We start from the raw sequence: 22,968 nt of genomic DNA on the forward strand, positions 1-22,968 counted from the left end.
AATTGAATATCATACGGGCCTCATCTTGGACGCCATTGTTTTCTGGAACCAGTGCCTTGGTTGCCAAGTAGCACCAAAGCCTGGAGACCCAGGCTATGCAAGCTGGCAGTAGGATCATGTGTGCCAGAAAAACACTGACTCTAACCCCCGTATGCAGAAATGCAACTTAAGTCGAAGCACATGCTTGACTTGATTTAGATGACGCCTGGCGTTAACGTCCCCAAAGACGCTCACTGCATTTCCTTCAGCGCGTTCCTGATAGGCGTCACTCGGATCAAGTCAAGCATGGGCTTCAACTTAAGTTGCATTTCTGAATACGGGAATAAGTCTGGGAGGATGGAGGTTGAAGCAGCTGTCATCTTTTTCTCACGCTCGGTGCCAAAGCACAACTTCCATTAAACAACGCTCGTGTCTGACAGAGATAGTGCCACCTTCTCTGCCTTTGCAAGAAAATGTTTACGGAGTGATCCCCTTTTCAAAAGAGGAATGCCTGAACCACGTCCAGAAGAGGATGGGGACAGCACTGCGCAACCTTGTGCAGAAAAGTGACAACGCTTTAGGAGGGAAGGGCAGGCTGACAAAGGCCCTCATCGACAAGTTGACCTACTATTATGGCTGGGCCTTACGGAACAATTCCAACGATGTGGCTGCAATGCAGTGTGCAGTGTTGGCATCATACCATCATGTGACATCGAGGGACCAGGATCCTCACCACGACTTGTGCCCTGAGGGTGCAGACTCATGGTGTCATCATAATGCAGCAAGAGTGGTGTGCCACCTCCGAAGCATTGGTACAATCTTCCAGGCTATGTTGCAGAAGCACTGTTACCTGTTTATGAGTGCCTCTCACAGGCTTCTCTTCTGCAACGCTGCCTGGGAGCAAAGACGCAGAATGCGTCAGAATCATTTCAGTCCATGCTGTGGTCCCTGATGCCCAAAGAGCAGCATGCGTCACTGATTGCTGTGGAGACAGCACTGCATGAAGCAACGAGGGTCTCGAATCCGGCAACATTGATGCCTTCAGGTAGCATGTGTGGGTTTATTGACCAGTTGCCTTCACCAAAAAAGATAACGTTCTCGTGACGCCTGTGGCAAAAAGGACGTCCCACATCCGCCGCCAAGGTCTGTGAGTGGTGGGGCTGGCTCACACTCCCAGGGTTCTACTAGGACACATAAACACCCATGAAAGTGGATGGGGAAACGACGCCGCGGTAGCTCAATTGGTAGAACATCGCATGCAAAATGCGAAGGTTGTGGGTTCGGTACCCACCTGCTGCAAGTTGTTTTTTCATCCACTTTAATTTCCATTAATTTATCGTTTCTTCATTTAATTTATTAAGCACAAGTAATTTCCCCTATGTTGTCCTTGGTGTCAGTGTTTGTTGGCTTCTTATGATATTTTCCGTGTGTGTAGTTTATTGAAGTTACCGTATAAACTCGTGTAATGGCCGCACCCGTGTAAAAGCTGCACCCAGAACTTTGTAAAAAAAATCCCCCCCAAAAAATATATTTAAAAATAACCCCTGTGTAAGCTGCACCCTTCATTTTTGAGTAGGTTGACGGTGTTGTCTGTTGTAGGATGCAAGAGTTCCAAAGTGTGTGTGTTTGTGTGTGTGTGTGTGTGTGTGTGTGTGTGTGTGTGTGTGTGTGTGTGTGTGTGTGTGTGTGTGTGTGGGTGGGTGGGTGGTTTTTTTTTTTTTTTTTTTTTAGTGGTGGCAAAACAAGGCAACTGTGCCAAGTTTTAGGTGCCTCCAGGTAGCAAAAGCACAGCCTCTGAGATTTAGCAGCTGCTTCCGAGATGCCGCCGTCGCTGGTCTGGGGGGTCTCACCATTTATTCCAGCCGGCAGGTGATGTGCTACAGGAATAGCCAGTAATAGCCAGAGCCAGTACAAGCGATTATTGTTGTAGAGTGTACTAAACTATGGTCGAGTGGGACGAACGGCGCTCTCTCACTGAGGCGCCGCATGTGCAAAGATTTTGCGAGGGCACTGCGAGCAAATTGGATTGTGGTGGAGACGTGCTTCATGGCATATTCAATCTAATTTCGCTGCTGGCACTGAGACCCATTGCATGCGTGCACACTTATAATGGCGCTTTATTTCAACTGCAAATTTATATTGACACCTTTTTGCTATGTATGCATATTTGAAGCATGGGTTATACATGACGTCTTCAATTTTGCTGTCGTTGTAAAGTGCATCGTCTGTTAGCAAGCGTGCGCCCATTGCATGGACGCTGGTGAACACCCAGTTTTTCTCACAGAAATTCTCTGCAGTAAAAGTTTTTATGGTTTTGCTTGCTTTGGTGTGCCCACGACTCTTGTAGGTCGGTACCAATTGTAGTTTTAGCCAGCGAAACTGCTATATTTAACTGTTTTCTAAAAGTAACCCATAATTTTTGCCACAAAAGCCGCCTTATCTACAACATGAAGCCACGGAAGACAATTTTATTGATATCGTGTCATTTTACGCACTCTTCTTGTTGGTGGAATACTGATCAGGGATAATGATCAAAGAAAACAATGTTATAGTGAAATAAACCAGGTTTATTGACTGCGTGGCATGAAGAGATGCAGATGACCAATGCACTTCTAGGTAAATCTAAGGGTACGTAGACATATATATCAAAAACATACATGTAAGACAAACATTATCCAGTATTCTAAATGCACTGATTGAAAAAGTCAAAACTCCCAATCGGAATAAGTGTTTTTCTTTTAAAAGCTGCACCAGACCAGGTGAGCCAATCAACTTTCCAAGAAAAGGAATCAAGGCAATTATTGGATGTTGATATGAACAACAGTGTTAGGGAAAATATATTGCATATGTACTCAGACTGCATCAGGGAGACCGGGAAGTCTTTACCAATGTAATCGCCATGCCTTGTCTGGCGATCTCCTTCAACGTTCCAGCAGGCGAACCAAAGTAGAAACATATAGCTTAATCGAATAGTATTTGCTATTCGGATCGTATTGGACTTCAGAGTTCACTATTAAGAATTATCGAATGGCCATTTCCATTTTAATGTAATGCAGAACAGCACTTTTGAAGTCTCTAAGATGAGGGGCCGATGCAAGTGAGGACTCTTATTTCGAATCATTGTGCTGCTGGAAAGTCATGGCTGTTGTACAGAGGCGCACCAGTTCCTGAGAGAATTAAGGCACGTTGGTCAATCGGTTCTGAACAAGTTCACAACTGTCATTCAATATAAACGCCCCATTTTGGGGCAGCCTGTAAATCTGCTAACTTGATTCAGGCAAGGAAAACATTTTTTTGACAGTATCACCATGTCTGCAACCAATTAAAGCTAAGTGCCGAATGTGGTACCACACTTGCCTTCTTCAGCGAACACATCAGATCTACAAATATCTCTACATGTATGTGAGGCATGCTGTTCCTTAATTGCTTCATTATTGTTCCTATTATAGTGCACCGGATGACTGAAAGCAGCCGTTTATAATACAGAAGCTGCTTAGTTGAGCGGACATACAGTAGGGAGCGGCATTAAATTTAGGTATGAAATACAAGACTCTTTCTCAGAAATCGGACTCGATAATTTTTTTCATTTACACCCCTGAAAAAAGCCGAAGGACACAGCTACCTCCTTTGCTTGTTTGTTTTTTATATTTTTCTACTTAAACAAATTCTGGCATTTTATGTCTGGTGATATGATTATGAAGCACGCTGTTCAGTTCTCATCACCTGGGGTTCTTTAACGTGCACCTAAACAGAAGTACACAAGTGTTTTTCCATTTTGTTCTTATCGAATTCTGCAACCTGGTTTGAACCCGTGAGGTCAAGTTTAGCAGCACAATGCCATATCCACTATGTAGCCACCAACTAGACTACTGCGCTGCCTTTTTTTTTCCTTTTTTTTTTCCTGTTGTTGTTGTTAAGCATAGACTGGACAAAAATTTCACACGGCGTACGGGCCAAAGATAAGCATATATAATGGCTACCTTGTGGGGATGCGCGACCTTCGCGCCTCCCCTGATGTTTTTCCCGCATAGCGCGTCTCCTGTGATCCCGCTTCGCTGCGTGACGTCAGCGCGGCTGATGTGGTTGAAGCGCAGTCCGAGAGATGGCGCTAGTGTTGCGCGGCTGCGGGGTCACCCTCGGCGGGAGACGAGGCGCGCTCTCTTGGGTTCGAGGCAACGAGCGGGGACGGGCGTGCCGCACGTGCAGCGCGGCTCTTTCCCGGCGGGTCGACGCACAGCGGGGACGTCTCCCGCGTGCCGCCACCCATGCTTCTGCGAGACCGCCTCGCGTGGCCGCCTTCGAACGCGCCACGATTCGCGTGACCATACACGCGAACGACCAGGCGTTGTGATCCAGCATGGAGCGAACATATTCGCTCGCGAGGTCGCGATAAGTCGGACTTCTAGATTTGTCGCGCGCCCATCGGCATGTTTTGTGGATAGCAACTCGGCTAGCAGGCATTGATGTATGAAAGGTGCAATAAATGCCCTTGTGATTGTTTGCACTACTGTGTTGTCGTTCCTTTGTCCCAAGAGTACGGTGTGAGATATCCCATATCAGACCCCACATCTGGCTGCCCAACGTGGGACTCTTGGGGCATCGGACGATAATTTTAAGTCTTGCTTCGTTCGAGACCTTTGTTTGACACGAAGCGTAGGCCTAGCGTGGATTTTGATCGCTAGCGTCGGCGGCGTGCTTTCTTGAGCGAGGCGGCGGTGGCTGTAGTGTGTTGGAACATGTCAACATACTAAGCCTTTTCGCAAGTGTTTTTTTTTTTATGGCATTCGTTGGTACGAGAGCCACGTGGTCTGCATCCTGGGAGAGCGAGGCCGAGCGCCCGCGGAGCAGTGGCAAGCCTGAAGCGAGTGAGTACGGAAGCCTCGTGGGTGGTCCGAATTTCCTATGTAAATAGCTTCTTCTATCTCTTTGATTCGGATGAAGTCGCGGCTCTGGGAGCCGGGTGGCCGCGGGCCACGGGTGCCACTACGGGCTGACTGGTATTGCGGCCTGGCACCGGGCGCTCCGACACTGTCTGGGACGGTGGGCGCCGTCAACTCGGATGCTGTGTGCACCGAGCGGAGTAGGACCACCTCACAGAGCTGACGTCTCCTCGCGGCTGCCTGTTTTGCGCCCATTGTGGGTGTTGTTTTTTGGATGCCGGTTGTTGTCAGGGTAGCGACGCTTTAGGCCTAAGGCTTTACGAAGCTGCCTGTCGCACGTGGAGGGACACAACCGGGTGGACCGTGGCGTTGAGGCGTTGCAATTTGCTTCCCTCATTCTATTTAGCCTCGCACGAATTGAAATTACTCGTTCGACTCAAGAAAGCGAGCTTCGTTCACGTGAACTTAGCATCTGAGTAGCTGCCCGATCTTTTGCTAGCCGAGTTGAACATCGTACCACGTGGGCGATACGCATGCAGAATTCCTCTCCCTTGCACTACTTTAGTGTTTGCCGAGTGTGTTGAGTTTACGCAGCGTGATTGGAGTCACCCCTGGTTTGCTGTCACCTGCACATCGACTGCGCTGCTGCCCCGGACTACGATCGAGCCAGCCCGGGCGATGGTGATGCTGTGGCCGGTTCGGCGCAGCGACTTCGGCGGCGGACAAAGGAGCCGGCGGTCACCGACAGCTACTGCGGCTCTTGCTCGCAGGGCGAGTCGGCGCGAGCGACGCTTGCTCGTGCCGACTACTGCGTCGTCGTCTGCGGAGTCCTGGCTTGGGATCGTGCCGCCGAGGCTGCACAGCTGCTGCTGTGACCGGCGGACGCCAGCGGTGCACCCAGGGACAATGTCGGCTCGCATGCTATGGACAGCGTGTGGACATTTCTTCGGCGCGGCCACTGTTACATGTACTACCTTGTCGCGAAGCGCGCGTTGATGTGAGACCGAGTGACATGTTTCGCCGGAATATGTAGTGATTTAAGGTTGGGGGGATGTGGGGATGCGCGACCCTCGCGCCTCCCCTGATGTTTTTCCCGCATAGCGCGTCTCCTGTAGTGCGGCTTCGCCGCACACGCGGCGGTCCGAGAGATGGCGCCAGTGTTGCGCGGCTGCGGGGTTACCCTCGGCGGGAGAGGCAAGGCGCGCTCTCTGGGGTTCCAGACAGCCAGCGGGAGAGACGTGCCGTCCCGCACGTGGAGCGACCCTCTTCCCCGGCGGGTCGCCGAAGCAGCGCGGACATTCCGCGCGCGCGGCGCCCGATGCATCTGCGAGACCGCCTCGCGTGGCCGCCTTCGAACGCGACACGATTCGCGTGACTATACACGCGAACGACCCGGCGTTGGGATCCAGCATGGGGCGAACATATTCGCTCGCTTCCGGTCGCGGTAAGTCGGACTTCTAGACTTGTCGCGAGCCCATCGGCATGTTTTGTGGATAGCAACTCGGCTAGCAGGCATTGATGTATGAAAGGTGCAATAAATGCCCTTGTGATCGTTTGCACTACTGTGTTGTCGTTCCTTTGTCCCAAGAGTACGGTGTGAGAATCCCACATCAGACCCCACAACCTATAGCTGTTTTCGGCTCCCGAGGCCCGACCACAATAAGGGAACCCGTACCAATTACTCCGCATTGTGTTATGTGAGGAACACGGACACATGAATGGGATGTTGCGCTGCGGTTTTTATTTATTTTATATAGTTCCCGTAAATCAGAATACAGAATGCCGGACGGCGCAGATATGTTTTTCCATCTGCATTTTGCAAGACCTACTGATAGAAAACTATATGCGCAAAAATACACAAGAGAGATGCAGGCTGCTTGAAGAATAAGAAAAATATTTGTTCTCTAAAGGGAACTGTACAATAACATAGTAGAATGAAAACCGACACTGCAGCCGCAATGCACGTGCAATCACCGAGCGGCATAAAAAAATGAAATAAAGAAAAGAAAGAAAGGCATCTATTACTAAGGCATAAATACATGTCATATCTAATTCAACCTAACCATTTGAGCGGCCTGAATGCATATACCAGCATGCGAAGTAGTATGAATGACCCTTCCAAGAAGTATCACCAATAGTTTCTAACAGCACGACCTTGATGCTGCCCAAACCACTTCGATCACAGCGCCGCCACAGTATTTTTCCTCGTCGCGCACCTCACTGTAAAGCATCTGCTGCCCCAGCCACTCGTCCCACTCAACCGTATTCTAGTGCACTCTAATTGTAGTTCAATAAAGGGAAGTACCACTGAAAATACTTATGGAAAAAAAATGTTTATTTTTCTGCGTAGTGGCCGCACCCCCAATTTTCACCCCAAATATCGAAGAAAAAGAACTGCGGCCATTACACTAGTATACAGTCGACTCGCATTACAGCGGACCCTAATAATCTGACAAAGAGTGACCGTTTTATCTGAAGTCCGTAATATCCGAAATGCCTCACTTCTGAAACTTTCGTTGCAATGTCTAACAACTATATTGCAAAGAGTCAGCGACGAACGTCCAAAGTAAAAACAAGATTTAAAAAAAGTCACAGTTTCGCCTGAAAAGCAACAGCAGCAGCAGCAAGCAAATTGACCTTCGTGCCCTCTCTCACTACAATGCGAACGAAATGTCGAAAGCACAGCGCATACGAAGCTACCTGAAATTCTGCATAATCGGTGTTCTATAATAATGAGTGCTGAAAGCATGCAAGAGCCGTACTCCCTGCACATAATAGAACAGTGAGATTGTATTACTGATGTTTTCATTCTGCCGGCAATGGGCGCACTTCGTCCACATCACAGATCGTTTTGAAGATGAAGACCGCGCGGGCACACACAATTTGTTCATATCACAGATCACTTTCAAAATGCTTGCCTGTGCAAACATGCACTTTGTCTACATCGCAGATCACTTTCAAGATATGGCGGCCATGCCGTAAGCAGCAGCAGCCGGAGTAGAACCCCGCCCGTCTCTCTCGACTTCACCCCCCCGTGCCTCGCGCGCGCGAAAGAAGACGTCGCGTTTCCGCCCTACCTTCCTCCCTCACGCGCACGATATTCAGCCGGGATCGTTGGCTGACCCTCGCAAGTGTCAGTTGCCAGTCCGTGTCGACATGGCAAAAGTATGTTTTATAACCCAATTTTAAAAAAAATTGCCACTAATTTCGTCTTCTGTAGCTGATAGTCCGTTGTAGCATGGTCCGTTAAAACCGAACTTCGTTAAGTAAAGATTGAGCTGTAGAACACTTGCTTAATAGCCAACACATAAATTCACAAAAACTAGTTCTAAACTTCTAGTTCAAAAAAAAAAAACAGTCTAGTACTGTGCATACAAAATTCTAGAGAAAAACTGGCATCGGAGCTGACCATGAGCCATGTCAATAGTTACAAAAAGCCTTTGGCTTGTAAGTGACAATGAAGCCATCCAAGGCCCTTTCAGTGCTCTGGCACTCCTTACATTGACTGTTGATATTCATTCTGAACACTTTGTTTTCTGGCCTCAGCACAACACCTGGTAGTTTCTTGTGGCCGATGGTTGTTCTCCTTCCAAAGACAATTGCAAAAGTAATTTAAGAGTTAATTAAATAACTTGTGTGTAGGTGAATTAGCATGGGATGCCAAAAAGTTACTCTGCAGTCTGACACACACGCTCGCTTTCAATGACCATTGAAACCAAAGGCCATTGAAGTACGCGGGCTTTATTGGTTCCTTTGCGCGAGCTCATGGAAGGGAGCCAACAGGGCTCAATGATTTCAGCGATCTGTGGTTTCGGTCATCATTGAAAGCGTGCATGTGACTGCGGTATTAACCTCTGTTCTGCATGATGGGCTCTGCCAGACAGCTTGGCATCCAATTGGGTTTCTGGCTTTCTGTTTTTATTATGGGTCCCCACTGTATAATGAGAGCACATGATGTTTTGCTGGTGCAGGTCAATGGCTGCCAGGTGGTGCCCCCAAGTGGTACAGCGCAGACGTCAGGGCCTGACTTACCAACAAACACTTACTCACTGTTCAATTCCCCTTGGCCCTCTGGTCTGCACCACATGGCCAAAGAAGGTTTGGAGCAAATGCCCCCACTTTTTTTTCCATTTCAGTATGGCAGTCCCATGCCAATGGCTCTTTTCCCACCCTTCCAATGACCTTCCCAACTTTCATTTCTTTCTTCTTGTGTGTGGTTGTTCCTGTTATACAAATATATTATGGTTGGTTTCCTAGCTGAGTGTGCTTCTTATTGTTGTGAGTAAGGCCTAGTTACATGCATGTTACAAATAAATTGCAAGAGCTAAATGCAGCTCTTGCATCCCTGTCTATGGGTGTTTTATGTTTTCTATGCTGCCTAGCGCTGAGAAAGAAAAAGAAAGGCTTTCAGTTTGTTTGAAAAATGTGTTTGATTATGGGGAACTCATTAATCGTGAAAGAGTGGTCTCTTTTAAGGACACTGAAGGCAAATATTAAGTCAATGTGGACTGTTAAAATACCATTCCAGAAACCTTGCAACACTTCTTTCATGCCAAGAAAAGACTTAGTTTAAGAGAAAATTGCATCTGAAGGGTTCGCATACCTCTAATACAATTCAAATAGCCTGCTCCTGAGTGGGAAGTGGTGACATTGCCTATGCCATCACCGTACTTTACTGCCGTCGGTGAGGAAAACATGTGGCAATGGAGAAAGCAAGCCACGACAGAGCATTGGATTCGTCCCTTCAGCTGCTCTTCGTCAAGTGGCATGGACCATTCGGGCATCCCACAACATCACATGGACATCGAATTCTCTGCTACATGCAGTTTGTTCGAGTTTCTCGTGCCAGCAAAACCAGAGCAGCACTATGTGATAAGGAAACTACTGAAATACAAAAGCGCAGATGGTGCAGAGTCGAGCGAAAACTAAATTTTTCAACCTCCAGTGTTGTTGTCAAAGGTAACGTCAATGAGTTTTTTTCTAAGAATCAAATTAGTAGCATTTTCTTCCATCTTGTAATGCGATGCAATTATCTTTTTATTACGGCTGGTTGAGTACTAGTGACAAAACTATAACTAATAGTACCTACGTCATTGGGCTAGTACTTGAATGTCCCGGGTGAGTCTCGAATCGTGTCCTGCATTTACCTCAATTTCTCAATCACTAAAGCTTTGTTTGCAATAATAGTGATGCTTTAGACATCCTCGAGCCTTTATCTATTGCATTAGCTTGACTAAATATTTGCCTTTAGTGTCCCTTTCTATAAGTAATGTGAGATGCATAAAGTACTTGGAGCAGTGTCAATGTATTTCTTCGTCAGTGTTAATTGCTACATTTGTATGCATTATGACTTGTGCTGGACTCCCATGGCGAATTGGGAACACTAGGCCAGCTCTGCGACCAAGCATGTGAACCTGCAGTGATGTGCAACTTTTCTGAGCGGGGCATCAGCCTTTATTATAGTCTCAGAGCAAGTGCTGGCCTGGAGCATAAAGGAGTGGTGCAGGTGCAAAGACTGAATCTTTGTGAAAAATATCTTTATTTTTTTTTGCTTTTTACCTGAAAAGTTGAGCCAAGACACTCTATTATAGAAAGATATCAGGGCAGAATTTTAACAGAAACACTTGCCTGACATAGATAGTGATTTAAGAAACCATGATATTGGTTGTGTCCAAGCGTCTGCCATTTGATATGTGATGGTGGCTGCCATTTAGTGATGCAAAGCTATCGATAGTACCATTGAGAGTGTACTACCAATAGTACAATCGATAGTACTATCAAGTGCACTATCAATAATGTAAAATCGCGCAACATGTCACGTATAAACTCTGCAACATAAAGTTGATCAAGTTTCCTGTTCCCAACTGCATGAAATGAGTGTTTGTGAGGGTTAGTTATCGCATAATTTTTTGTAATATCACTAGCCAAGAATTGAAAGAGTATCACTAGCACTGTCAATAGCAAAGTATTGTAATACTATCAATAGTCACTTCTTTAATAGTTTTGCATCACTACTACTATTCTACCTCCACACAAACAGACACACTTTCCTCTATCTATCTATCTATCTATCTATCTATCTATCTATCTATCTATCTATCTATCTATCTATCTCTTTTTTCTGTTTTTTCTTTTTTTTGCGTGTGCGTGTACTTAGATTTAGGTGCACTATAAAGAACCCCAGGTGGGTCCAAATTTCCCGAGTCCCCCACTACGGTGTGGGGGACTCAGAAAGTGGTTTTGGCACGTAAAACCCCAAAACTTAACTCTTTTATTATTATTATATAAAGAAAAGAGTCTAGTAATTTCTAGTAACAGTGGTAGTGATGCACGCAGCAGTGAATACATGCTTTAAGCTACAAAAGCTCTAAACTGTCTTGTGTTTTTGAATGATTGGCATGTATTGGGAAAAAAGGTATTTTTACAGCTACCAGCTTTTCCTTCCTTCACTACTGCCTGTGGCGCCAAGAACAGTTCATATACGTTGCTGATAGTTCTTACAGCTGCATACAGAATGGCCTCGTGCATCACTACTTTGTTGTACTAGTATACTAGATTTCAACACAGCTTTGTAAACAAGCAAAAGGTGGAAGTCTCTGGCATTGGCCTCTAGTGACGATTTATGTGACACCATCTAATGGTGGGTTCTGGCGCTAGTTCTGTTGCCTTGCCCTGTCCTGCATACATTTGTGTGCTGTCACGCATTACGGGCACAAAGTGTGAACAACTGATTCAGAAATTATGGTGCAAGCTTTTGTGTCCTTGTCCTAGGAGCCTGTGGAGTTTTCTGGACTGCTGAAAGTGGGATTTTTCTATAATTAGGGTCAACTGTAGCCGGTGTCAACAGGTTACGTATAGTTTGCAACTAGAGAAGGCTAACGGTTTTTCTTAAAATTATCTGACATTTGTTCAATGGATCTTGTGCTGCACAATGCTGTGACAGTTATTGTATGCTAAACCTGAAAGCACTACAGCAGAGTCATATTTTGTTTTGCTCTTGTGCAAAATCAGACACATTGCACTGTTCTTGGATCATGCAGGCTAGTTTTGGTGCCTTGTTCATGAAACAGCAAGCTGAAATGAAATATAACCTTTACTTCAAGAATGCAAGGAATGATTTTAGTTAGGGGTGTGTGAATACCATACAGTAGTTCCCAAGTTGTATTGAGAAGAAAAAAATTGTTGTAGTGCTACATGCAAGGAAATTTTGTGTAGCTGCTTCACATGCTAAGGAGTCTACTTCCCTCATCTGGCTTTGAAAATTTTGCCATTGAGAACTTGGTACTTATATTCATTGAAGGACCACATACTTCCTGGCTTTCTTGCAAAGCCTCGGAAGTTTTGTTCTTTATCCATCCAGAAAAAACCAAGCAGTCATCATTTCTACAGCAAGAGGGTTCTGCTAGTCGTCTGTTCGGTAAGACCAGTGGAGACGAAAATGCAGATGTTGAGTGTGGAAGGTGCTTCACATGACCCGGTGTCACTGTTTCGCTTACTCTACAGTGGTCTGAGCATATCGAGGCATGCACTGACCGACCTTTAGCTCTGCCGTGGGTTGTAGGCAGAGCCTAGATCTTCCAGAGCTGCCTGGCATGTAAGCTTAGTCACCTACTATTGCACACTGCTGCTTCGCATACTACGAATGAAATCACGAGTTTTGGGCCTATTACCAAGCACCGAAGGCCCAATACATGACTTAATATCACTATTTTGCACTTAACATCCTTTGATCATATTGACCACGGAGTGGGTTCATTTTCACATATTGAGTCGTCTCCTCGAGATTCCCTTCGAGAGTTCTGAACTCTGAAAGGCAACTGCCAGGCTGTACTTGGCGCGCATGCATACGACTGCTCACACGTCACACCTAATTGGAAGGTGGAACTGAGAGTCAAGCCTGATTGCTCCATCGTTTGTGAGAATGTATGCTGCTGCTAGACTGTTGTACTTTTTTGTTCCGCAAGCGTTTCTGTCATGCAGATAGACCCAAATCGCCATGGGTGTTTGCTTATCATCTAATCGCTGGCTGCTCAAAGCTACAAGTGCAAATATGCACATACTGCTCATAACACGTGGCTGTTGGGCAAAGCGGAAAATGGCAGGAGCCATGCTCACAGCTGAACGGGAGCGGCAGTAAAGCAGCTATAGCAATGGCTCCTTTTGGATAGCAAAATAAGCTCTTGTCAATCCTGGTCTCCAGCCTTTCTCTCTCTTAAGTGTGCATTGCAATGATGTTTTGACTTGGAAGATGCATTGCATGCAAAAAAAAAATTATTTACAAATTTCGCACACAAGAAAGTAAAAAATCCAGTGCGTCTATATGCAAACTCTTAATAGCCATATATCAAGCACAGCATCAACTGAGAATTGACCCTTCAAATGCTGGCAGTGATTTCCAAGTGTTGTCTTTAGCTGGTGCTGGAGTCTTTATAGAGCTCACTCGAGTTTACAGATGTTCACATGAAGACCGTTATAAACCTGAAAAAGGTTCTTTGCAGGCTGCCTCGGTGCACCCCATCTCTACCAAGGTTCATGGTAATTGTGAGCTTTGTAATTTTACCACACCCTGTTACAAAAGGTACAAAAGGTCTGCTCAGTTTTTCCTGCAAAGTTTTACCTTAGTACATCATCTCTCATCGGCCTTTAGCGATCACTTGGAAATCGCCCACAATCTTTTGCTCCACAAGTATGGATGAGGTTTGTGGCACCAACGGCAGGGCAGGTATTTCAATGGGAGGGCTCTTAATAGCGCACGCTGTGGACCAAATCGATGAAACAGGCTTTGGTACAGAATTAAATATGGCTTGTGTGTCACGGTTTCGATAAAATCTTCGTCATGTAAACATATGGATCTCATACAGGCTGTGTGTTAGTATCTTGCATTGACTGCCTGACACGATCTCCCCACGGGCTTAGGTGCTAAGAAAGAATGTGTGCGCATTCCGTAGATGCTCCTGCTTCTGCCATTCTCATCCACTTCGTGTAATTTGTACCGGCCGGCGCATTGCACCGTCGAAAATCGGCGCTGACCACAGGGACGCTGAATATTAGAAAAACTGAATGGAAAAAAAAATTGATTCGCAAATCTAATTGTTCATCACACTAATGTTTGATTTGTACATTCGAGGATTCACGCATCTTTTCTTTTAACATTTTCTGGGAGGCACAGATTCAAGACAGAAGTGACAGCTGGCAAAGAAAGGTAATTGCAGTTCATTGCTCTAACCTGCAAATTAAGCACCTGGAGGGGATATTTGTAGCCTTATTGTGGCGTGTGTTTTCCATGAGCATTTCCACTGTATACCTTGTTTATAATCATCCTGCTACGAAATGCAATACTGTACATTCATCAAGTGGCATGCACTTGATGAACGTCATCCTTGTACTGGTGAAGCTTCTCGCTGGCGATCATTACCATTTCGAAAATGATCATAGCCCGTGTGGGAGTTTGCAGGCAATCACATTTGGTGTCACGATGTGATTTCTCCATTGAAAGTCGCGTGAACATATTTACCACAGATAGCAGTCCAATCGTTGTGACTGTACTATGCCCAATTTTGTGCTGCCTTATGCATTTTCTCAGGCAGAATACTGGACTAGTTTGAGTTTTTTTACATATTGAAAATATGTAACGCATTCATGTCGTGGCGGAAAGATGCCATTATGATGTCCGATTCACATAACGGGCACATTTGCAGCCGAAAAGATGGCAGAAAGGGCAATCCTGGTAATGTTCTCATTTATTAAAATTCAGCAAGAACTTCGCAAGCTGAATTAGATGCCTTGCCGAGTCTCTCTGTGGACGTTTGGTCTGGCATACAGGACAGAATGGTATCTCGAAAGTGCATCTTGAGCTGAGGAATTGACAAGCATCCCGTGGCATCAAACCTTTTTAGCTTTCAACATTTTGTCGCAAAGGTAGGGTCAAGGAGCTAGATCTTACCAGTAGCTGACAAATGCGTATACACTCTTAGACAGAGGTACACTCTTTGGGGTGTATATCTCCCACACAACAATAATCGTCATCTGCCTTGCTTGGGTTTCCTTTCTTGAAAACGTCGCGCCCGCTGCTTTCCTGTTGGGAATGCTATGTCATGCTGATAACGCGCGTGCCGTTCATAACTGGGAAGTGCTGGGCTCGCAGCGTTAAGGAAAGGAAATGCGGACAAGACAGATTACATTTATTGTTGTGTGGCAAGATACAACCCAAAGGGTGTAATTTTGTTTTAGAGTGTAATATCAACATAGGTCGTACTTGCAAGGGCTTCATCAAGCTTGACTTGGCTTTCGAGTCTGTTAATTGGTTGCTTTCCCTTTGCTCTCAACTTTCTTTGAAAGCGTTTAAGCTGTCATTTTTCTAGTGGCAGGCTCTCTCTCTGGCTGTGCAATTTCAGCTGACGGACTCCTATTTACAGAGTGAGATTTTGAAGATCATCGCTTCAGACAAGTCCTCTGATTTTAGACCCTGTCAGAGATGGTCGCTGTCAGAGACCCCACTTAAATTTGCTGCAAGTGGGTGGCATTTTGGCCACTGGCTTGAGAAGACGGAATACACTGGACCCTGATAATCCAACAAAAAACGGCTGTTTTATCCAAAGTCCGTAATATACGAAACGCCTCACTTCCGAAACTGTCGCCGCGATGTCTGAAAACTTTATTGCAAAGAGTGAGTGATGAACGTTCAAAGTGAGAAACAAACAAAGTCGCAGTTTCGCCCGAAAGGCGAAGCATCGATTGCGATAATAAGTTAAGCAAGCGCGGCAGCAGCAGCGAGCGAATTGACGTTCGTGCTGTCTCTCGCTTCTACGCAAACTAAACGTCGAAAGCACAGCACATACGAAGCTACCGGCACTGGGCGCACTTTGTCCACATCGCAGATCGCTTTCAAGATACGGCTCCCACGCGGCTGTGCCCATTAACAGAAGCCACCGGAGTACTACTTTCGCTTCTCAGCATCTGCCTTTCCAGCAAAGCACACCCTCCTCTGTGAGCACGCTTTGCTCCGGTTTCCGTAGCTGAGCTGCACTATGCAACCATGCATAAATACTCCGGAATAAGCTCTTTCTCTCTCTCCACCCGTCTTTCGTGGCGTAGCGGTCAGCACTGCACCTGTGATTGGGAAGTCCGTAGTTCGAATCGCCTGTTCCACGGTATTTATAAATTATTATTGTGATAGCAATTATGTCAACACTACAGGTGCATTTCTACCATCGTCATCACTGTTGCCATGAGGTTGCGCATAAAGTACAAGGGTGGTAAAATTGCCGCCACGCGCTATGTACTGCATGTGCGAGTGAAAGCATGCGAGTGTGAGCCGACGATCGCCTGCAAGGCTTCTTGAGGAGGGGAGGAAAGGGGGGGCTGTTCTCTGGGCAGCCGCTGTATCTTGAAAGCCATCTGCGACGGGTACAGAGCCACGCTGCGTTTTCGCAGCTTATTTCACGTTGATGCGAGCGACAGCTCGAAGGTTAATTCGCTCGCTGCTGCTGCCGCGTTTCCTCACTGCAGTATTTTGACAGCGAGTTTCCGCGGTTAACGAGTGAGATGTGTTTATGTTTGCTTGTGCACGCCTGACACCATGCTTGTTAATTTAATTAGTACGCTTATGTTTGCATGTTTATGCGACCAATAAAACTACTATCCTTACTTCGTATAGTTGTCCACTAATTTACCAAAGCTGTCGATGTTTTGCCTTTTGGGTGAAAGTGTGACTTCTATTATGCAGTATTACATCATTTCCCTTGCTCACTTGCAGTAGTTGTGCTTTACCTATGCTTCGCCGCCAGGCCTTACACGGAGAGTTCCTGCCAAGGGGAGCGAAGTGCGGGAGGGGGGGGGGGGGGGAGGGCAAAGCGGCTTAGGTAGATTCCGCCTTAGCGGCCGTAGACCGTTGCATTAATGACACTTTGTTACTGCACATTTCTTTTATTGTAACCTATTCATTTGCACATTAGTATAAAGTTCTTGTTCATGGCTGGGCAGCACATACGCAGAGCGTGCCCTTGTGGCACGTACTTCTCCTGTCACCTACGGCCGTGGCACTGGCAGAGCGCCAAATACTCGCGGCGAAATGGCAAACGTTATGCTACATGCTCCACAGTGACACAGGCCAACCACTGACGACAAACAACTGCCGCTTCGCCATTACAGGCTCTGTATCGGCCGTTATGTCCCGTTTGAACAAAAGTATAGGTGGCACATACACGGCAGCAAAGCGCGCCGTCCTCCGTCATACCGAAGCAAGCACATATTAGAAGCAAGAGTCCCCAGATCTCGCAAAAGATCCATTACGCATGCGTGTGACGCTCGGGCAGCTACAAAAAAGAAACTCTCGTCTTCATAAGCCCTTTCGCTGTTTACAGTCATAGTCCCTGGATGGCTTCCCATTTTGCTAGCAAGTAGGAGGAGTGCGTTGAAACGGCCACGGCGGCCGCATTTCGATGGGGGCGAAATGCGAAAACACCCGTGTGCTTAGATTTAGGTGCACGTTAAAGAACCCCAGGTGGTCAAAATTTCCGGAGTCCTCCACTACGGCGTGCCTCATAATCGGAAAGTGGTTTTGGCACGTAAAACCCCAAATATTATTATTATTAGTGCGTTGAAACAGATACACGCAGTCATTCAGTGCTTTTTCTCCTGTGCACAATCTCTACAAGTCAAGTTTGCCGTAAGGTATGCAAAAACTTTAAAATATTAGTCTTGAGGCATTATGTGCTTTTCTTTTATCTGGAAGCGTAAAAAATTCAGACCCCTTCTACTATTTATTTATTTAACTTGGTATTTATATTAAATTAGTTGAAAGTACACAACACATTTTAATTTCATTCACTTGGTCACCATATTGATCGTTGCCTTGTGGTCGGTATGGTAAACTGCAGTTGGTTGCACACAGATTTTAGACACATTCTTGCTAAATGTGAGATCAATGTACGATTTTTTACGTCTTGTTGTTAGCACATCCACTTCATTGCAACACTTTAAGCCGAAAGGTTCCACCATGAACAATGAGATCCACCATTTATCGGGTCTGTTGACGTCAACATTGAAGTCCCCCACAATGACGATGGATGTTTTGTCGAGAGACACCCAACCGAACACGTCAGTCAGAAAGACTTCAATCTCTCACTCTTTGAGGCTGCGGGAGGCATGTATACCCCCCCCCCCCCCCGCAACCCCCATTGAGCTTGGACCCTTTCTGCACTATCACCAGGATCCACCTCGGGATGCCTTTTTTTTTTTTTTTCATAGACAGCTTCGCTCTGAAATTCTTTCCCTATATTAAATCAACTTAAACACGGTTTTTTTGTTTGTTTGTTTGTTTGTTTGTTTGTTTGTTCCAGCGTATAGTAGACCGAAAGAACATGTGATCGGAAGTTTACTGCGGCCGCAGGCTCGCTGCGGTTATCGCGCACGTGACACCGTCTGTCCAGACCACCACAGTGACGACAATGGCAGAAATTTGCCTGGAGTGTCCCTATTATTGCTATCGCAAGGAAACACTTGCCTTCTAGAAAGTATAAGGAGTGGTCCAATGAAGCACAGTCAGCGAGTCAATGAAGGGGTGCCCGACACGCTGCAAGTATTGTCGTGCACTTAACTCATTCAAAATAAGGCACCTTTACTGACTGGAGCATGTTGCTTCTGCTTAGTAAATACAGATAAGAAGCAGGAATGCACATGTAATAGTGGGCACACACTTAGATGGCTATCAGCACATCTCACTGGTATCAGGCGCGAAACTGGCAGGTGCCTGCATTGTTTCTAAGGCGGTTCTCTGGAGTGAGATGTGGATCATCTCAGGGGCTGTGAGATGGAAGCAGCCCCTGTGGCACTGTACTCCATCTAACCAACTCCTTGCAGTGCAGCCATGAAGCGGCGGGTCATGCGAGACAAGAAGATGGGCTCCTCCATTGTTTGCCTCTGATCGCACGACGCCGACTGAACGGAGGCTTAGCGGAAGGATTAGTAGCACACAATGTATAAGCCCTCCTCTTTCTCAGGAGCACGCAGAACCAGCTCTCATTACTTATGGGCTGACACGAGCCCTAAGCTTGGCTTCACTGCATGGTGTCGGTGAGACGAAGTTAAGTGCCCATTTAGCAATATGCAAGGCTGGTGCATCTTCTGTTGTCTTTTGAACGTTTTTTCGCTCTTACGCTTTTTTTCCCCCTTCGGGTCCTGTAAACAAGATTTAGCAGGGCTATATGCATTGGATGCATGTCTTGTCCGTGCCAGATAATTTGGCTTGGGCAGACGGGTGCTAGGCACCAGGTGTTCCTTAGAGGAGCTCGGTGGTCTTGAGCAGCTGCTGGTGACCTGCATCGGTGTCCAGACCATATTGGCGGCTGAGTATAGTCTGTAAACGTCGCCAACAAAATTTGTGAAACTAGGCCGCTGTGAAGCGACCAACTGGCGGCAGACAAGGAATCTGTCTTATGTCTGGATGTAGCGTGAAGGGAAGCGCTAAACATTGAGTGTCAGCGGGAATGGGGCAACGTCAGGGAAAACACTTACCTCATGGCCATTCGGCCTAATAGCATCTCTACAGAACAGTCACCGCTGCTGCTCCCTTCCTTTAATTAGCCTGTCTTTTCTCTCCATTGTCGAGGTGATCGGTCGGCGCACGAACACGTTATGATAAGCAAGAGCCAGGCAACATGTGTCAGCATCAGAAATGAAGGGTTCAGCAACCGTTACATGTCACGGAACAAATTGAAAGCAGTAACGTGGAAGGGACTGGGGGGACACAGCTGTTGCCATGTCTGGGGCCGGGACTCTGGATAGAGAACGCAGGAGCTGTGGTCGTTTTCAGCAGTAAACACCAGTGGGGAAGGAACGCTCCTGTATGAAAGAAGCAGAAGGTGGTAATGGCGGGCACTAAACTTGAGCAGTAACAGCGATAATAATGTACTTTGCGACAGAGTATAACCTCGACGTGATACGAATCTCACGAGGTCACGCTAAATATTCGCATCGTACGTAATTCTCATCAATGCGCGCAAACGAAATTCATACATAAGCAGTGGAAATCCATTTGCTGCTGAAACGGTCCTGCACAATTGCTGACAAACAATTGATCACCTTGAAAACACATGAATTTGAGGAGGAGAAAAAATAATTCTCATTACCTTTCGCAACGCCATTACCATAAGTCTTTCACTGCAATTCAGCTATACATGGTTGGCCCATGTATTCATCCTTGGGGTTACTGCATAAACGTGTATGTTTTCCATCTATACAGACTAAATTAATTTAAAAGTGGCTGACTGCCGGTCGATCTGGTCCATGTGCGCGCCTCATTTCGTTGACCTAATAGTTACCGCAGCACCGAAAGCAAAGCATAGTGACAGTTAACGTGCTTGTGCAAGAAAGCTTTCTGCCGGCTCGCTAAGCTTGAGCACGACATTTCCGAAACCGCAGCAAAGTGCTGGCCGTCCATAAGTAAAGCTTGATTTCCCGCTTAGCTTCGTTGTGGAGTCGTTACCTTTCAGCTTTCGTTGTGACTGCTAAATTTCAACCAAGCTGTTTTGGGCCAAGCGATTAGCTGCCTGGACGGCAAGCCCGCGACTGAATGTTACAATGGCGTGACGAACCGGCAGAAATCTATTCGATATTAGCTGCCAAGCGGTTCTCGAAAAAAAAAAAAAACGAGGTATCCCCTCGCCAAAGAAAGCGAGCGCGCAGGAGGCTGCTTCGTTCATGGCCTCACTATTTGCAACATAGAGAGCACGCGGCTCATGTCCGCATGAGCGAGCGCAACGCCATGTGGCAACCAAAATTTTGGCGTATGATCAACCCACTCAGAATTTTTTTGAGAAGCTGAAAAATAGGTCTGTTGTGCTTTTCCGAACGGGTCCCCGGTGCCACTGCATGCCTCAGAGATGTCCACAGCATACAGCATTTCGGCTGTCGCGTGTTGCCGCATTAATCGCTACTGCACCAGTCATTGCTTGCGCGAACTTCTGCTGCTCTTCGCCTACGAACTTGACCCAGAGTATGGCGCACGCTGCACGCATCTGTTAGCGTTGACTTGTCAGCTTGGATGCCTCCGCACTTAAATGCAATGCGCAAGCGCTGTGTACATAGGCAAGGGCGGGAGAGCTCGAATATGGAGGAATGGCACGCCGAATCGCGGGGCTGAGTAAGTTGGCCGTACCTTGCGACGACGGCACCGATGAGCACTGTTACAGTCGAGTGATGTCAAGCGCCACCACAATTGAGGAGATTGGCTGACTCTGCAGGCCAGAACAATAGCTCTAAATGCGTCTTAGCCTAGTCACCACGCTAATGCTACCCGCCGCAGTAACTTTGTGGCTATGGGCTTGCACTGCTGAGCTCGAGGTTGCGTGGTCGATCCCGGCCGCGGCGGCCGCAGTCCGATGGGGGCAGAGTGCAAAAGCACTTGTGTATCGTGCACCGGGTGCACGTTACACCCAATGGTCAAAATTAATTCGTAGTCCCCCATTACAACATGCCTCGTAATCATATTGTGGTTTTGGCACATAAAATCTCAATTTAATTTTTTAAGCGTTACTACTGGCGCTTCTAGCTCATAAATTCGTATAATCCACAATGGCACTTAAGAGGTTTGTATCATCCTAAATTTCGAATGCACTCTGGCTGTAGAACTTATTCGCATTATCCGACATTCATATCATCCGTGTCGCATCGCAGAGATTCTGCGCTAAAAAATAAATACATTATGAAATTTGTATTGTTTGCTCATTTGTGAGATTGGTGGGGGTTTGAGGTGCTGAGCTTTAGCGTGAAGTACTTGAGATTGAAGTGGCCGAGAGTGCCCCAACTGTCACTTGTCCTTTTTCATATCGTAATCTTTGTTCTTGAACTTGCTTTCAGCAGCTGTTAGATTTGTTTCTTTATACCTGGTTTCTTTTACACTCGTTTGTAAGTTATGAAGGAAAGTTTTGTGCGACTTGTAACCTCAACCAATAGTGGAGAGCACATTGTGTGTGCGTATCCAGCCACTCACAGTGCTTGTTATAACTGTCTTCTGCTGTCAAAAACTTGTGCCATGCATTACTAAGGCCAGTGCAAAACTGAAATTCTGGCAAAGGTATAGTTATCTTGCATGTGAACTTAAAATGCTGCACAAAATCAGTGTAAAAAAGTATATTTTGAGTTAGCAAAAATGCCCCAAGTAGTCTCTTGGTGTGAGATCTAAAGCAACAACAAATGCCAAACTATGCAATGAATGAATGGACATGCTCAGGGCATGACTGGACATACTTGGTTCATGTTGCCCAGGGGCATCTTCAATTAACATGAACCTATTTTCATGGTTGACACATACCATGGTTTCACATGCCTTACGTGGCACTATCCCAGTCACACTTCCTGTATATGATACAGAAGTACATTGATTCTCAGCTAATAGAAACAAGATGCAGTCAAGTTACAGCGTTGTGCTGGCCAGATATTAGCAAGAAAACCCATGAACTGTCATGTAGTCGCCAGAAAATGCCAGTAAATCTTTTATGTGAATAAAATACTGATGAAAGAAACACAAGAATTAAGTCTTTGGGTAATGAATGCGAAGGGTACGCTAAATTTCTGAAAAAAGAAAACAAAAAACTCTTGACCCTAGTCATGTTAAATGACTAGGGGTAGCACTAGGAATGGTGCTGGTTATTGAAGCCTTGGTTTGATGCTCCAAATTGCACCTTTAAGGGGGGACATGGCTTTGAAATCAACTTCCTTATTTAGTCATGGATTCTGATAAAAATTGGCACAAATGTTTAGATTGCCTCCCTGATGCTTCCATAAAAGTTTCAGAGTGATACCTTGTGAATATTCTATTGAATTTTATGGAGCAGAATTTTTCTCCCTCAAACATTTTGGATGGCCTGGGGAGCTTAAGAAACGCAATAGAAGGCTCATTGAGTGTTGACTGCATAGCTAAATCTGTGCTGAAGATCGTGATAGGTTTGCTGGGTTTTTTTTTGTTGTTGTTGTTGTTTGTTTGTTTTTTTCACTACAAATTTTTTAGTGTGTCATTTTTTATGCTACCTTTGCATCAAGCACACTTTCGGGGTAGACGAATAGCCATATCGTAAACTTACAAAGAGTCAAGAAAGGGAGAATGTCACGA

At 46.1% G+C, this 22,968-nt stretch overlaps 1 protein-coding gene and 1 long non-coding RNA gene across 5 annotated transcripts in view; one reads left to right on the forward strand and one right to left on the reverse strand.

Moving 5' to 3' along the window:
* Positions 1–22,968, forward strand: part of LOC135918210 (nonsense-mediated mRNA decay factor SMG7-like) — a 140,890-nt gene that overhangs the window by 109,753 nt on the left and 8,169 nt on the right. For all 4 annotated transcript variants that reach the window (XM_065451900.1, XM_065451903.1, XM_065451901.1 and 1 more), the window contains one exon: positions 8,831–8,957. In XM_065451900.1, coding sequence (XP_065307972.1) covers positions 8,831–8,957 — 127 coding nt within the window. The remainder of the gene's footprint in view (positions 1–8,830; positions 8,958–22,968) is intronic.
* LOC135918211 (uncharacterized) overlaps positions 18,692–22,968 on the reverse strand; it is a 42,258-nt gene continuing 37,981 nt past the window's right edge. The window contains exons 3-4 of the long non-coding RNA XR_010569599.1: positions 19,374–19,700; positions 18,692–19,175 (exon numbers count right to left, since the gene is read on the reverse strand). This is a non-coding gene — a long non-coding RNA (uncharacterized lncRNA). The remainder of the gene's footprint in view (positions 19,176–19,373; positions 19,701–22,968) is intronic.

This window comes from Dermacentor albipictus, chromosome 1 (assembly GCF_038994185.2).
Source record: "Dermacentor albipictus isolate Rhodes 1998 colony chromosome 1, USDA_Dalb.pri_finalv2, whole genome shotgun sequence".
NCBI lineage: Eukaryota > Metazoa > Arthropoda > Arachnida > Ixodida > Ixodidae > Dermacentor > Dermacentor albipictus.